The 16,397-nt window shown below is 40.4% G+C and overlaps 1 protein-coding gene across 1 annotated transcript in view; it reads left to right on the plus strand.

Annotated features, from left to right (window-relative positions):
- LOC128742588 (cAMP-specific 3',5'-cyclic phosphodiesterase-like) overlaps positions 1-14,755 on the plus strand; it is a 28,815-nt gene extending 14,060 nt beyond the window's left edge. Inside the window, exons 2-12 of the mRNA XM_053839037.1 lie at positions 2,758-2,946; positions 3,201-3,263; positions 5,366-5,467; positions 10,467-10,635; positions 10,698-10,791; positions 10,855-11,165; positions 11,231-11,495; positions 11,555-11,669; positions 11,724-11,886; positions 11,948-12,304; positions 14,559-14,755. Coding sequence (XP_053695012.1) covers positions 2,758-2,946; positions 3,201-3,263; positions 5,366-5,467; positions 10,467-10,635; positions 10,698-10,791; positions 10,855-11,165; positions 11,231-11,495; positions 11,555-11,669; positions 11,724-11,886; positions 11,948-12,304; positions 14,559-14,624 — 1,894 coding nt within the window. The 3' untranslated portion in view covers positions 14,625-14,755. The remainder of the gene's footprint in view (positions 1-2,757; positions 2,947-3,200; positions 3,264-5,365; positions 5,468-10,466; positions 10,636-10,697; positions 10,792-10,854; positions 11,166-11,230; positions 11,496-11,554; positions 11,670-11,723; positions 11,887-11,947; positions 12,305-14,558) is intronic.
- Positions 14,756-16,397: the final 1,642 nt, after the last annotated feature.

Genomic DNA, 16,397 nt, shown 5'->3' on the forward strand with positions numbered 1-16,397 from the left:
TGAGCGTTTGTGAATATATAGCGGGTCGATAAATGAAATGACAAGTTTTAGGAAAGAGAGTTTTTACAGCCAGCTGAACAGCATGGTTGAGAAAATCCTGCATGAGGACATCCAAATTCACATGGGCGACTTCAACGCGAAGATTGGCTCAAACAACGCGGACCTTGAACGCGTCATGGGACGCCATGGTTTAGGAGAGATGAGCGAAAACGGGAAGCTGTTTACAGAATTCTGTGGTAATAACAAAATGGTCATTGGTGGATCGCTCTTCCCCCATAGACCAGTACACAAAATCACGTGGGTTTCCCGCGACGGCCGAATAGAAAACCAAATCGACCACATCTGCATCAGCCGGAAATGGCGAAAGAGCCTTCTTGATGTACGCAACAAACGCAGAGCTGATATTGCATCCGACCATCATCTTGTTATCGCTGAGATACGTCTGCGCGTCGCACGTGTCCAACGACGGGAGGAGAAAGTTGGGTGCCGCTACGACGTCCGCCGTTTGGAGAATCCTAAGGTGAAAAGGGCCTTTGTCGAACAACTTGAATCTCGAGCCCCGGAGCTACCAGCTGGTGGAACCATCGAAGAGCAATGGACCGGTATTAAGAACGGCTTCATCACGACCAGTGATGAAACCCTCGGCAAAGCGCGCAGCGGGCGGAGGGAGTGGATTTCGGATGAAACTTGGAGGAAGATCGACGAGCGGAGAGAGGCAGAAGCCGGCATTGAGCGAGCGCGTACCAGATCGGCTAAGACAGCTGCCCGTTAACGATACGCCGAACTGGAGAGGGCTGTTAAACGTGCTTGTAGGCGGGACAAGAGTGCCTGAACTAACTCCCTAGCCGAACAAGGAGAAACCGCCGCCGCCAATGGTGATATCCGTTTGTTGAACGATATTTCTCGCCGCCTGAGTGGTGCCAGGATCAATACAAAGCTGCCGCTAAAGGACAGAGCTGGTCAGCTATTGACTGACCGTACAGAACAGCTTAAGCGATCGACTGAACATTTTGAACAACTCTTCCGAGTTTCAAATGTCAGAAACCAACAAAACCAGCAGCGTATGACGCCTACAGTTCGTCGAATTAATTGCGTCAACTCGGAGGCGCCATCGCTGGATGAAATTGTAGCAGCCATCAAAAGCATGAAATCCAATAGAGCGCTAGGGATAGACTGTATTTCAGCCGAAATGCTCAAAGCTGACCCATCTTTTTCAGCCCAGATGATGCATCAGCTTTTCAGCAATATATGGGAAACCGCAACTTTTCCGGTAAACTGGATGCAGGGCATATTGGACACAGTCTTTAAGAAAGGAGACCTAACTGAATGCGGTAACTGGCGTGGCATCACGTTGCTCTGTATTACTCTCAAATTACTCTGTAAGGTAATCTTCAACCGGATCCAGGAGAAGATCGACGCTATTCTACGGCGGCAGCAAGCTGGATTCCGTGCTGGCCAGTCATGTGTAGACTATATCACAAAGCTCCGTATTATATTGGAGCAGATCAACGAGTTCCAGGACTCTCTTCTGCTGGTGTTCGTTGACTTCGAAAAGGCGTTCGACCGACTCAACCACGAAAACATCTGGGGTGCACTAAGGCGTAGAGGAGTTCCAGGTAAGCTAGTCCATCTCATCGAGGCGCAGAACGAGGCGTTCTCGTGCAAGGTTTTGCACGATGGCGTCTTGTCCGACCCCATAAGGGTTACTGCTAGCCTGAGACAGGGCTGCATTTTATCACCGCTTTTGTTTCTCATCGTTATGGATGAAATATCAGTTGGAGCAATTGACAGTAGACCAAATCGAGGGTTGCCTTGGACTCCTCTAACGATCAAATTGATAAACAAACACCGAGAGTGAAGCACGTTGGTTATAAAAACAAAAAACTAATGAGTTAGTTAGAAATCGACTGATTCGTCGGACGTGAAGATTTTTTTAGATATCTAATTTTTTAGTTACATTTCCTTATTCTTTCAACAAAAAATTCTTTTTAAAGTGGAACATGTTTTTTTAGAAGCCCAATTTTATTAGCAAAGTTCTATACTGAAGACACCATTTCGATCATACAAATCGTTTCTCCAATCTAAAGTATTTATTTCATTAGTACCATGTTTGGTTACGTCCTTTTGAAAAACCAGTAGAGATCATAATAAATAGCTAATATCATGGAACGACTGCTTTATTCAAGAGAACATCAAATGGGTCAGTCCCGGCGTAGTGGTTATCATTCACGCCTCTCACGCCGATGACCCGGGTTCAAATCCCAACTCTGCAGAATTCACGAATAACCCAAGCTGGTTAAAGTGACTATAATCAAACAAAAAAAAAAAGAACATCAAAAATGACAAAACGAAAAAAAAAATTTTGCCAGACATGTGCAGATGCATACAAGAAACTCCTCACATAATTATTGTTGGTGGTAAATATTCAAATAATATTCCATATAATTTTGATGTGCAAAAGCATATGCAAAACCATACATGAAAATTATCCAGGGACCATTTGCAAGTTATGTAACGCATTTGGACAAGGGAGCTTATTACATCCGCCCCCCACCCAACTTACTACACTATAGCTTTACGTAGGGGGCACGGGTATTAAAATACAGTAAAATATGTGTCATGAAATTTAGGTTAGAGGTACATATAGGCGAATCTTAAAAAGATAGCCTTTCTATCATTAATTAATAACAATAAATCTGTATAAAAAAATCAATAATTACTATCACTAATAAAAAACATTGCGTTCTCCCATTTCAGTTTTGACGTTGAAAATGGCCAAGGTTCACGATCACCGCTGGAAGGTGGATCGCCAGCAGCCGCCGCCGCTGCCGGATTGGTACTGCAGAATCTACCTCAGCGAAGAGAATCCTTTTTGTATCGGTCTGATTCGGATTTCGAGATGTCACCGAAGTCGATGTCGAGAAATTCTAGCATCGCAAGTGAAAGGTACGAACCTTTTGTAGTGCTTTCAGCAAATGTATCTTTGTTGCTGTATCCTGTTTCTAATTCAATGCTCTCTTCTCCTCTATATGACCTAAACTATATGTCTCTGTTTTAATGTCTCCTACCCCCACGATTTTTGTTGCCTGCATACGTCACCTGTGTTCGCTAAACAAAAAATTAAAAACCACAATTACAACCACTACAACCACAACCACCACCAAAAACCAACAATCGCTGCTCGTACATTGATCTCATAGAACTGATAAATTTTCTAGACTCAAAGAAGTGGAAGCGCCAACGATCACCAGTACAGAACGAACGTAAGTATTGACGTGGTTGTAACGAGTGTCCTCAAACAATCGAAGGAACTAGAAAACAATCTGGAATCTCGCTAAATGTATGTCTATACACTTACTTTCCTAAAACTGTTATCTTATTCTGCATCTTCAAAGAATTTGTAAAGACGCGTACACGTTATGCCAAGAACTGTCTTTAATAAAGCAATATAGCAAATGTAAAAATACTAACTCTGCACTTGGCAGATGACTTCGTTTCTGTTTGTGTATTAATGTTGTGTTTTGAGTTCAGCAAAGGAATTAGTCCTTTCTATAACTTCCGTGAAACTGACTGTTCTGCAATTATCACACTCTGGTACCGAACAAATGAATAGAGGAATGTAGTATAATATGCCTCCTTTAGAATAAATGGGCTTCCCACGATTAACATTACAACTACGAATATATGCTAGTTTTTTATCTGAAAATCAATTGCAATTGCAGTATAATACGCTCCACGTGGTGTTTGGAGAAGATCTTCAAAATACCGTGGACCCCCGTTCGTTTGACCGTTTTTAAAATGACCACTTCTTAATTTAAACCCCGCTGATTTGCACGACGTACAAATTAAAAATGGTTCAAATGCAGAGGTTGGAGAATTCACAAATTGAATATATACACCAAGCATCGGCAAGCAATTTTATCACGAGTATTGACCAAAATGAATGGTTCAATTCGCCACATCGAATGAGCCGCATGCATTCACGATTCATAGCATCGCTGAATATACGAATATCGTATACAACGCAATGTGCGAAATAAAGCGTTCTGTTGCTTCAAAAGCCACTAGCACTACTTTAAACTATTCTTTATTCACTGTAATACTGTTTAGGATACTTTCTGGCATTCTCGGTATATTATGTCCATTAAATCAGCCGCGTTCAAAGTTCAATATTTAATTTTTGAATGAACTTGCGATATTCATGATGAGCTACACACTTAATTTTTTTTACTGAACTCTGAGCAGCCGAACGTTCGGTAAAATTCGATGGTGCCAAACGACCTTTACGGATAATTAGTAATGTTTGGCATCATAAAAGTTTTTTACCGAACGTTCTGCTGCTCAGAGTTCGGTAAAATTTACGATAATTTACCGAACTCAGTACTTTTTTTTAAGTGTGTATACTCGTGATAAAGTCAAATGCCGATAAATGCATCATCGGTAGCAGAAGCGAATAGTGTATGTTCATGAGGGACGTTCATCGATTCAAATGTTCATTTTCTCGTGATTTCTCCAGCCACTCGAAATTTCGAACACGAAAACTACAAAATAGGGGTTTACATTTACTAATGTAAAGCAAAAGAAATGCCCATAACCCATTTTGGGATAAACCGCGACTGGTTACTGTGATTCCTCACTTAATAGCATTATAAAATTATGCGAAACGGTATGTTCTATTATTTACATTTCTATACAAAACTTCATTTTTCGTTAAATTCTAAGCGTATATCGATACAAGCGATTGGAATGTCGCGCACTATTACACCTTGGTTTACTTTGTAGACATCAAATTAGATTAAGGTTCAATCGTTGTACTTAATTTTCGTCCTGTTGGGTGGTCATTTTTTCAAATGGCAGTAAACATCTCGTATATACCAGTAATTATTTATTAATTTTGGTAATACTTGACGTTTATGAATAGAGGATTTCTAAAAATATCCTATTTTGACTGTATAATACTATGATTGTTGTAAATAGCTTTAATTTCTTTAATATGTAAATGTAAATTTTCTATTAATTTTTTTTGAGAAAAAACAAATTCAACAATTGTTGAACAAGTTACTGAACACAAACAGTTTTTCCAAGGCATATGTTCCAGCTAGCTTAGTGAATCAGCACATTTTTAACAACTGCTTCGATGTTCCGCGGAATCAAAATGAATGTTTGCAATCCGAAATGTTGCCAAAAAGCTACGCTTTCGGGACACTCGTTATCCTCTTCATTTCGTCGCCAACTGCCGAGTTAATAATTCGAGATTTTTCTTTTATTTCTTTCCTGCGCTTACTGTGTCACGGTTGAAAATCTGTGCACATTGATTGCTGTCGACGTCATTACCATCGTCACCACGACCATCACGTTCTACCAGGCATTTGGAAGATCTGATCGTAACACCGTTTGCGCAAATTCTGGCAAGCCTACGTTCGATACGATCGAACTTCTACAGCTTGACAAATGTTACACCGCCCAAGTGAGTATCATTCGTGTGTCACAAATATTTTTCCTTAATTTTCGCACGCTATTACTGTACAGATCCGGTCGTTCACACATTCATGCCGTCACCAAAGAGAATGGCGAAAAATATTTTGACTTTTCTGCCAACTTTTCTCTTGCTCAAGTGTTTGCCTACGTAATTCACAGTTGTTTGTGTCATACATATATGAAGCAAAATATTCCTAGAATGAATCATGTGAATGATTACATCTAGACTAGACAGAAAAATATATTTTTGGAAACAAATGCCTGACAGATTAGCGACGGAAAACGAAAGTTCTGATTTTAATGAAAAACATTCCCCATCACAACGAAAATTCGAAAAACGTACCTTATTAGAATTACTTGCCCTTGAGAAATGTGTTGGTAAAAAGCTCCGATAGTGGTTTGTTTTGGTATACGGCGGCTGATCAGTTTCATGACATTTACAAATGTAATGGGAATCGGTGTTACTGCTTCTTAAAGATAGTCACATTATTCCTCATACTTGGTACATATTTTTATATTTTATATTAACGTTACTCACAGTTCAATTTTGTCGATTCTAAATTAAATACCTGCAAAATGATCATTAAACGCAATGGATCTGTACATTCTATGATATTAGCATAATAATTTTTGGTAACACCCTAGTCAAATAACAATTTTGGAATGTAGAAAACCTGAAATATATAATTTACTTATAAATTTATATATACTTATATAAACTGTTGGTCTCACGTCTTTTGACAAAACTTCATGAAGTGAACTTCATGGTCGCTAGTCTCGAGTTGCGCAGGCATCCTGCGCCCGCTACACCATGCTCCACCAGGTCTTGTCAAATCGTACGCCTCTTTTCGTCTTGTTCCTACCGGATTCGAAAACCATTTTCGCGCCATTTTAGCAGCAGCCCTTTAAGTCTTTGCTATGAACTATAAGGCGAGCGGCAACCCGATCAATCCATCTGCTTTGCCGATGACGTGTATGCTGTCCGCCTAGCTTTAATCACCGTTCACCGTGGAAGCGTGCAAGTTTGCACTTCATTCTTCGTCTCCATACACCACTCTCTTGCATGCCACCAAAGATGGTTCCTAGCATCCGCTGTCCGAGTGGTTCTAACTAACGACTAGCTCGGTCAGACTCTTGGTCAGCTACCCGGTAATGCAATGTACTGGAGAAGACTCACTTTCCAGAAACTTACCTCGGACTATCAAACGGACAAAACACCAAATACGCATGCAAGACAGACATAGGACTCAGCAAAGAACGAATTGTACCAAATAAATCATTTTGATACATACTTATGTTTAGATTGCCTCACGTAATTGTGAAGCAGTGCGGCCAACTGTTGGGACCCTGATGACAAGAACATGCGGATGTAGACGGAGAGAGTGTGACGTACCTTGATGAAATCAAGATATGAATCGAGCTTTCGGGATCCTGACGGTCTCTCTATTCACGGCGCTCGTAGATGAAGGAGAGACTCATCGGTTTTGGTGTCGAAGAGCGGGGGCTCAATCAGACCTCCTCGGGCCTTTCCCTCCGAAACGTTCGTCCCTCTAGACGAACACGTATGACTCGACGATGGCGTTACTCGTCGGTCATCAGCACCTCTGCCGCCACCAATACCACGTGATTGAATAGTTTTTTCAGTCGAGTATGAGACCGGGATATCCGAATCCATTGAGATATACGGGGACCCACCGATTTGGGCCACGCTTCTGAAGAGACTGTGAGGTACATCTATGTACCACGTAATCGGGACTCGGCCTTCCAGCCAACATTTTTGAGATGTGGTTCGGTCCGGCCTTCACGTACGAAGAGGTCACTTGCCAGAGCGGTCAAGTCACACGGCAGCTCCTACCGATTCTAATCGTGTTACAAAATATCTATGGTTTTCAACGACTTTGTCGTAGCGGAATATAACAGGAAACCGCTTGACGGTCACAGTACTTTGTCGACGAGCCTTTCACGGTGCGCCGTAATCGCATTTTTTTCCTTTTAGCGTTTTGTATAGAGTGCATTTTGAACGGATGCTTAGTTTTTTCGGCCGCAAATGTTTGTGAGCAAGCGCGAGATTCGCTGATAATACAAATCTCGATTCGCAGCGTTTAGCTGGTAAAGCACAAAAGACGACTCGATGGTCACTTTTAGCCAGATGTTGTCTTCTTCGACAACCGACGAGTTTTTTTTGCCCTTGTAATGGTTTGCTTCATACGCTGCCCTCAACCCCGATTTAATTTGTGAAGAGTGGCGTATCTATGTTCTTTAATAATCAAAGCTCGGAGGTATAGCAAACGGTTGAACAGAAAACAAAACCACTTTGTCGTTGTGACAAGCAGTTGCCTCTGTCTCTTTGTAGGTAAGACAAGCAAAAGCAAACCTGCTTCGGTTACCAGTGAGCTGAAGTATATGAACTCATCAAATTACCCCGTCTACACAGTACCGTGAACCTCCGCTCGCTTGATCGTTTTTAATCTGAAAACTTTTTAATTTGAACCACGATAATAATACTGACGTACAAATTAAAAATGTTTTTTTTTTCATTTATTGTATATGACTATACGCGATCATGACATAACCTCTTTTTTGGTAAGACCAAAAAACTTTTTGGTAAGGATTCATAGACCGAAAATATATCAGGTTGTTCAATGGCAGGTGGAAATTTGGAGTATGCTGGAAGTCGAACCTAGTTTGCTCCTTGCAAGACGCTTCGATCAAGGAGCATGCGCCGTTGCACAAAGCTGACGATGTACAAAACGCTAATCAGAACGGTACTCCTCTACGGACTTAAGACAGTAACTTTGCTTACGGAAGACATACGTGCACTTGCCGTATTTGAACAAAAAGTGTTGCGGGCTATTTTCGGCTGAGTACAAACGGATAGCGAAGAGTGGCGTAGGTATATGAACCACGAGTTGCAGGCACTACTTGGAGAGATTTCCATCGTACACCTGGCAAATGTTGGGAGGCTACGATGAGCCGACCACGTCGCAAGAATACCGGACCCCATCCCCCGGCGCAAGGATACTCCACCGGTACCAGGAATAGAGGGGCCCGAGGTGCTAGATGGCTCGACCAGAATCCGACTTGCGTGTGTCGAAACGCTTAACGAATTGACGACGAGTAGCCCAGAACCAAGTACAGTGGAAACTACTTTTTTCTTGTGAGTGAATGTTTGATGTTAAAAAGGTAAATTTAACTGAACTACAAAGTCTTGATATTAGGCTAAAATTATAGACCAACTCACAGCTCTCTCTGGTGGAACGGGTTAGTTCAACCAATTTATATCCGGGCCCATTTTGATAAGTTGCACTTCACTTCCATCCTTTCTGTTGTTTTAGCCGTTGGATAGCTTCTTTAACTTCACTTATCGATCGCTTGCACATGATAGTTTTCCGCTTGCACGCCATTCAGGTATTAATTGTAGTACTGCTTTCATCTTACGATCACCGCACGGTCGTTTGACAAAATAACTCTATCCTTATATCTGAACATTTTGACCAGCGGCACAAATCACGGCGATATCATGAGAATCAATTTCTTCGCAATCTTCCTTCTCCTGGAGGTGCTTCTTATCCTGATTACTGCCTCCGCTCCTGTATCGCTCCAAATTCTGACGCGTGGCTTGCGGAACATCAATACCTGCACTGTGTTCTTCTTCTCCGATATCTGCTGGAACTCCTCGTCAAACCATTCGCCATCAGTTCTGTACCACATTACCTAAGATGTTCTGTACTATGCTATTAATGCCTATTTTAACGGTACTCCACCGGTCCTCAAAAGAGGCTCTGTCCAGATCGTCCTCATTTGGTACCGCGGCTTCGAGGGATAATGCGTAGCTTTCGGCGATATCGACATCATGGTGGTGCAATCCATAAATCTTAGGTCGTTTACGTCCTTGCTGGTGTGCGCTAAGCTATCCAATCATCGGTTTGCATTCGATGCGATGATCTTAATGATCTATCGTGTCTTGGAAACCGATCGTATTCGTGCTCCAACTGCGCGTAAAATTTGCCTTTTTCATCATTGGTACTTTCAAAGTGAGCTCTGTACACGGTATGAATGCTAATTTTGAAGAATCATCTCTTACTCCTTAATCTGCACATTTGAAGGTTGATCAGCCGCCACCAAATCACTCGCTTCTGCATCTCGCCCATGACAAACAAAAGCTGCGTTCAGCTGATTTGTTTTGCCGCACCATCTCCGTACGTACGTATACTGGTTTCCTTACGGCATATCTCCTGTAGCTCTGCAATGTTTTCTCCTCATTAATGGCTTTAGAAACGAAGAAATTTCTTCGTAAAAGCAGAATTAATTTTTCTAGAGAGGGGGGGAGTACGACGGGCAAGACACTTCATAATATTATCATATATCAATATATTAGGCCCTATTAAAGCCCTATAAAATTATAACTTTATAGGACTTTAGGTTATATTATTGGTGGGAACGGTAAATATATTAAGGTTGAAAAACTATTTCCATAGGGAAAAGTAATATATTTTCAGCAGTTTCTTGCCCCTCGGGAAGGTATTAACCGAATCCAATTGTTGCGTTGTTTGTTGCTCGAGTTATAGTGATGCTGGGTTTGAAGGTCCGCGACCACTATTAACCCATTGTCTCACCAGATGACCAAGTGCGACCTGGATAGAACCCAAAAGCTCCCATCCGAAAAACTTCGTCTTTTTGCTAATTACTCACATTGCAGTCGGCTAAGCTTTATTAAATAGAAATTGTATTGCGTCTTGAATTCAATAAATTGCCAACGCCAAATTTATAAAAAATATGTTAAAAATTATCTCTATCAACTCTGTTTTAGTTTACACCTAACCGATATCATTAGAATTCTAGTATTCTTATTTTAGAAACGTTTCAAATGTGGAACCTTTTGAAGTTAATCTATCTGACATTGATTGTAACACTGAATCGGAATGACTCTATCGGTCTACAGCAGAGTTCTATTCGACAGATTTTAATAAGATTGACTTTTGTTTTAGATCAAAACGAAACAATGTTCAACTGACACCAATTCCTAAGGCACCAACTCCCGGTGACGAATCGTACGTGAAGCTGGCTTTAGAAACGATCGACGAGTTGGACTGGTGCCTTGATCAACTAGAAACCGTGCAGACGCATCGCAGTGTTTCCGATATGGCATCATTGAAAGTAAGTTGTTTGTTTTCTATTCAAACTACAACACATCAGTCAATTGCTTTCTCAAATTCCAGTTCAAAAGGATGCTTAACAAAGAATTGTCGCATCTAAGCGAATCTAGCAAGTCCGGTAATCAAATCTCTGAGTATATTTGCTCTACCTTCTTAGGTAACATAAGCAATTATTTCTGCAAAATATGTTCATTTGTGAAGGAAACTTATATGTTTACAGACAAACAACAAGAGTTGGATATCCCCTATAGTAGAGATGATTCAGATTCTCATAATCAAGCATCGTTCTGTCGTAGTCGATCACCCAGGATGGGTGAAAGGATGTCGCAAATATCTGGCTTCAAAAGACCACTACAACACACGAATTCTTTCACCAGTGATCGGCTGCCAGTATATGGAGTGGACACACCGCATGAACATCAGCTGGGACAGATTCTCAACAGTGTCGATACCTGGGGCATCGACATTTTCAAAATTGAAACTCTGAGCAACAATCGACCGCTAACCTGTGTAGCTTTTGCTATATTTCAGGTCTGTTCCATATAAAAATTATGTTTTAATCCTAACCATCAATATAATTCAATTTTTTTCCTCAGGAACGGGACATCTTAAACACTCTTATGATACCATCCAAAGTTTTTCTAGCGTTTATGACAACCTTAGAGGATCACTATGTTAAGGACAACCCATTTCACAACTCACTTCACGCGGCAGATGTGGCACAAAGTACTCACGTTCTGTTGAATACACCAGCTTTGGAGAACGTGTTCACCGCATTGGAAATTTGTGCTGCATTATTCGCAGCTTGCATACATGATGTTGATCATCCAGGTTTAACAAACCAGTTTTTAATTAATTCGAGTATGATATGACCATTTTTCTGCACAAAGATCCAGTACTTATTGTTTTTTTCGCAATAGGTTCGGAACTAGCGATTATGTATAATGACGAATCCGTACTGGAAAACCATCACTTAGCAGTTGCATTTAAGCTCTTACAAAATGAAGACTGCGATATACTACGCAATATACAGAAGTAAGCGTAGAACGCAAAGTAAATACGTTTTCTAAATAGCGAATTCTTTTCCAGAAAACAACGGCAAACATTTCGAAAGATGGTCATTGATATGGTGCTATCGACGGATATGTCTAAACATATGACACTGCTGGCTGACTTGAAAACGATGGTTGAGACGAAAAAGGTAGCAGGTTCTGGAGTTCTACTGTTAGATAATTATACTGATAGGATACAGGTTAGTAAATTTTGCTGTACTTCAAAGATGACTAGCGCCAAAAAATATTCAATTATGTTAGGTATTAGAAAATATGGTACACTGTGCTGATTTGAGCAATCCCACCAAACCGTTACCCTTGTACAAAAAATGGGTCTCATTGCTGATGGAGGAGTTCTTCCTACAAGGAGACAAAGAGCGAGCCGCTGGTATGGATATAAGCCCAATGTGCGATCGGCATAACGCGACAATCGAGAAATCTCAAGTCGGCTTTATCGATTATATTGTTCATCCATTATGGGAGACTTGGGCAGATCTAGTGCATCCAGATGCACAGGATATCCTCGACACATTGGAAGAAAATCGTGACTACTATCAGAGCTTAATACCGCCATCGCCGCCAGCGCTAGATGAACCAGAGGACAAGATTCGCTTTCAGGTGAGATAGATCACAATTTTCACTTTGTTGTTGATAAAAAATTACATTCACAATAATTTTTACTTGTATGTTGTTTACTTTTATTGTGTGAAAAGTTACACAATAACTTTTCACACAATATAGACGACTAGACGTAAATTAGCAAAACAAAATAGACAAGAAATAGATGATTTGATATACAGGACTCGCGCACTAATTGGACGTCTTGTAGTTGCTCTTTTGGTGTACGAATATATTATAGTCAGATACAAGAACAAAAGCAGTGTCATTAGAGAAGTTACTAAACAGAAACGGTTCCAAGTCTCTACCGTACGATACACCAGATTTATTTGTGTATGAATTAATATTAGGTGCTCCACAAAGGGGCCATCCATAAAGTACGTCACGCTTATTGGGGGGGAAGGGGGGGGGGGGAGGGGGTGGAACTAATCGTGACGTAGTGGTGAGGGGGGTATGAAGTTATGTGACGTCACATGAAAACAATTTCAAATGAAAAATTTATTCGGGGAATTATAATTTAGCCTTCATTTTAAGATGCAACTATTGAAGGCTTCTATAAAATTACGGCTAACATCTCTATAGGTGTGTCTCAAGGAAGTATGTTCTTAATTTTAAAACAAATAATTAAATTTTTTGGCCTAATAAGCCAGTCGTCGTATGTTCTCGGCTGGGAGAGGCTGTTAGAGTCAACAGGATCGTATCATCGTCCTGTGCTCTAACAGCTGGCTGCGAAGTCTGTCGTATAAAAACAGAAGGTCAAGTTTCGATAACGGAATGTAACATCTAGGCTTTTAGTTATATGTGTGTGAACAAGACTCATTTATTCTTCTAGTATGAACTGTCCATTAAGGCTTTACAGAATATGCTGTACACCACTGAAGAGCTGCTTGAGTACCGTCCTGCCTAAAAGATTCTTGCAACCGCAAATAGCAGTCGCACAAACTCCTGAGGGGTTACGGGGCACTACCAGACACCAATGGCAATATTTCTCCTTGATATTCGTGCGGAACTCAATCAATGAACATAAACTCATACCGAAGTTCCACCGGAGTTCTTCAGTATAATCTATACTGCCCCTCACTTAAAAGCTCCCTGAAGGATAGAGTTTGTGCCACTTGCGGATTAAATTTCGCATCTAAGGTAATGTTGAATGATTGCAAAAGATACACACAATGACAAAATCCGTCCGAAAAGTTCTTCCAAGGCGTGTTGCTGCAAGACGGCAGCAGGAAGTCCTGATTCTTTCAACTAACTCAGACGAATTTGAGTGGACGGATGTAAAGGACGTGGTTATGCGGGAAACATTAATCGACGACACATCAGCGGCTTCTGAAGCGTATCCGATCGCAGCAATTGGAGGTCCTCTTCAAAATGCGTGAGTCGATGACTTATAAACTCGAAAATTTTCCCTTTTTTATTTGCTGAAATTCATTTTTGTTATTTGATGAACTGATTGAAGTGAATTACCGCGCAAGCACCATATTCAAAACAGTGCACAGTTGCAAATTTTTCCTAAATAGTGACAAAATTCTAGCTATTTAAACAATTTAATCACTACATCTGATGATTTCATATTATTAAAATGGTTTAAATAGGCACAGTTTTGTCATTATTTATGAAAAATTTGCAACTGTTCAGAATTAGGCACTGTTTTGAATATGGTGCTTGCACGGTATATTGATAGCTTGAAATAAAAAGGTTGGGATGTATATTTAATTTTGTTATGTAAAGGGGGGGGGTTGCCGTGACGTGACGTACTTGCTCAAGGGGATCATGAATGTGTGACAAAATGTGACAAGAGGGGAGGGGGTTTGATATTAGTCAAAATTTGCGTGACGTACTAAATGGATGTCGCCTAAGTTCCCGCTCTATGTTAATAGATGGCTGCAGCAGTTAGTGCTGTCTTAGCAGGGGGGCAGATCAGCAGATGGGAAACTTAGCAGGGGGAAGGATCATCTCCATCATTAAGTCTAGCATTTATCTCGAAGGTAAGTTCAGATAACATGTCTGTGATCAAACTGCGAAACCTCATGCGACACATTCCACAGAACTTGCCGGACTATACAAAATCAGATCAAGTACCTGTTGTCTGAATGTGTCTTTAAAAGTAGACGCAACGCCTCTGTTGGCAATATCTCTATTTCTATAATGTTTGACGAAAGCTGTTCTAAAAGTCACTCGACTGGTTTCCTCACACTGTTTCTATATATCATAATGTAACTATTATAACCTTCTTTTTTCTATTGAATTGCAGATGACGCTCGAGGAAGAGAGTGCTTCCGAGAATGATGATTCACACCGTGAGGATAAGCCCCAGTAAAAGCAGTACGCCTTTTCCATCTCCTTTTCGTGAACAAAACGAATACAAGCATAAACCAAACCAAACCAAACCAAATGTAGCAAAATCCAAGCATATACTCATCGTAACTTTGTAATCGTGTATGCTTCACTACAGACGCGAAACAGCATAAAGTCTGATTCTACTGTGGTTGAATCAATGCAAGAAAGGAAAGAATAAAAGCAACTATCAAGAGCAAATGTAACACACACATACACATATATATATACATACAAAACACAAATACACGCGTGAGGGCAGGTTCCCTGCGCTTAAATATTTAACAGTAGCATATGTAATTCGTTGATAATTTATTAGTTGTGAAAGATTTTACGGACAACAAAGATTTGTACCAATAAGTTGAACTTTATTTTTGATACGTCTGAGATGTATTTGTTAAAACCAAAGGGCAAGTTTGAAATATCATCCATACACACCACACGAATAGCAAAGTTGTATCCAGAAGTAAACAATAAAACAATTTTAATTCTAGTTTTAAGTATACTATATGTTTGGGATAACGACTTGCAAGCTCTTGATGGTAACCTAGGTCACCCAAAGCAGGTGAGAAAAGACTTCCGGTTCTCTGTTATCTCAATCAATAGTAATCTGACAGCATACATATGAAACATAACTGTCGAGCTGTGACTTCTTTTAATCTATCTTCCTGTAGGGTCATGTGACGGTTTGTGGCGGAAATACTGATAAAATCGTGATTTTTGGAACTTTACATTTTGCTTGTTCGTTCGACCGTGGACTAGTTGTCCAGCTGTTGCTTTTAAGTACGAAAAGTTATGGCGCAGACAAACAGATATAACACTTGGAAGAAAAATCAACAAAAATTATCGTACCACACATTTTGCTTCAACACTAGTACCATCTATGATCGACATTCCCAAATATTAAATAGCAACAGAAGTATCCCTCGAACTAGCAAGTATTTTTTATTGGGCATTCCACCCTATTGGCATCTCTATATCGCGCTGCAATGAGTGACAGCGTGAGGATGTCCCGGGCCCAAAATTTGGCAGCGGGCCCAAATCAGACTGCTGACAGTTGAGTGAAACGCAGTGCTGACACGCAATCTTATTTTCGCACACACGAGATGTTGGCGGCGAAAACATGGTTGTTTTGCCTCCGAATGAAACATGAATACTGTTTTGTCCTATAACCACTCATCTTGCGCAGAAAGAGCTCAACTTCAAGCAAAGCTGATCTTTTCGTCACATAGGGGAATGTCCCCGGTTATGAAACAGGTTTTGTTTTTCGGTCATAGCTTTTGAACGGATTATTTAATTCCATGTCTTTTTAAAGCATTTGAAAGATTGAAGACTTAAGTATGTTTTTGCCAAAAACGGCATATATTTTTTGCTTGAAACAAAAAAGTTATAGCGAAATTGGGAGACATAGAATTTTTTGACCAAAAATAAAGTGTCCCCGGTTGTGAAACACTTCGAAAAATCCATAAAAGAAAATGTCAGAGGAGGTAACATCGCAAAGAGAGGGAGCAGATCAATTTGTCTTCTGCGCTTTGTCAGTAAACGCTGAGAATTGAGGTTATTTTCCGAGTACTGTATAAGTCTGCGAAAATGAACAAAACAACGTTTCGAAAATCGACAGCGAAGTAATACAAAAAATATTAAAACTTTGTATATAAGCATTTCTCAAAAGTTGCTGACTCTCAATAAAAGAGATCGTTAACTAGCTAGCTAGTGAACATGATGCCACTGGGCGAGTTGACAGTTAACTCACTAA

This window comes from Sabethes cyaneus, chromosome 1, assembly GCF_943734655.1.
Source record: "Sabethes cyaneus chromosome 1, idSabCyanKW18_F2, whole genome shotgun sequence".
NCBI lineage: Eukaryota > Metazoa > Arthropoda > Insecta > Diptera > Culicidae > Sabethes > Sabethes cyaneus.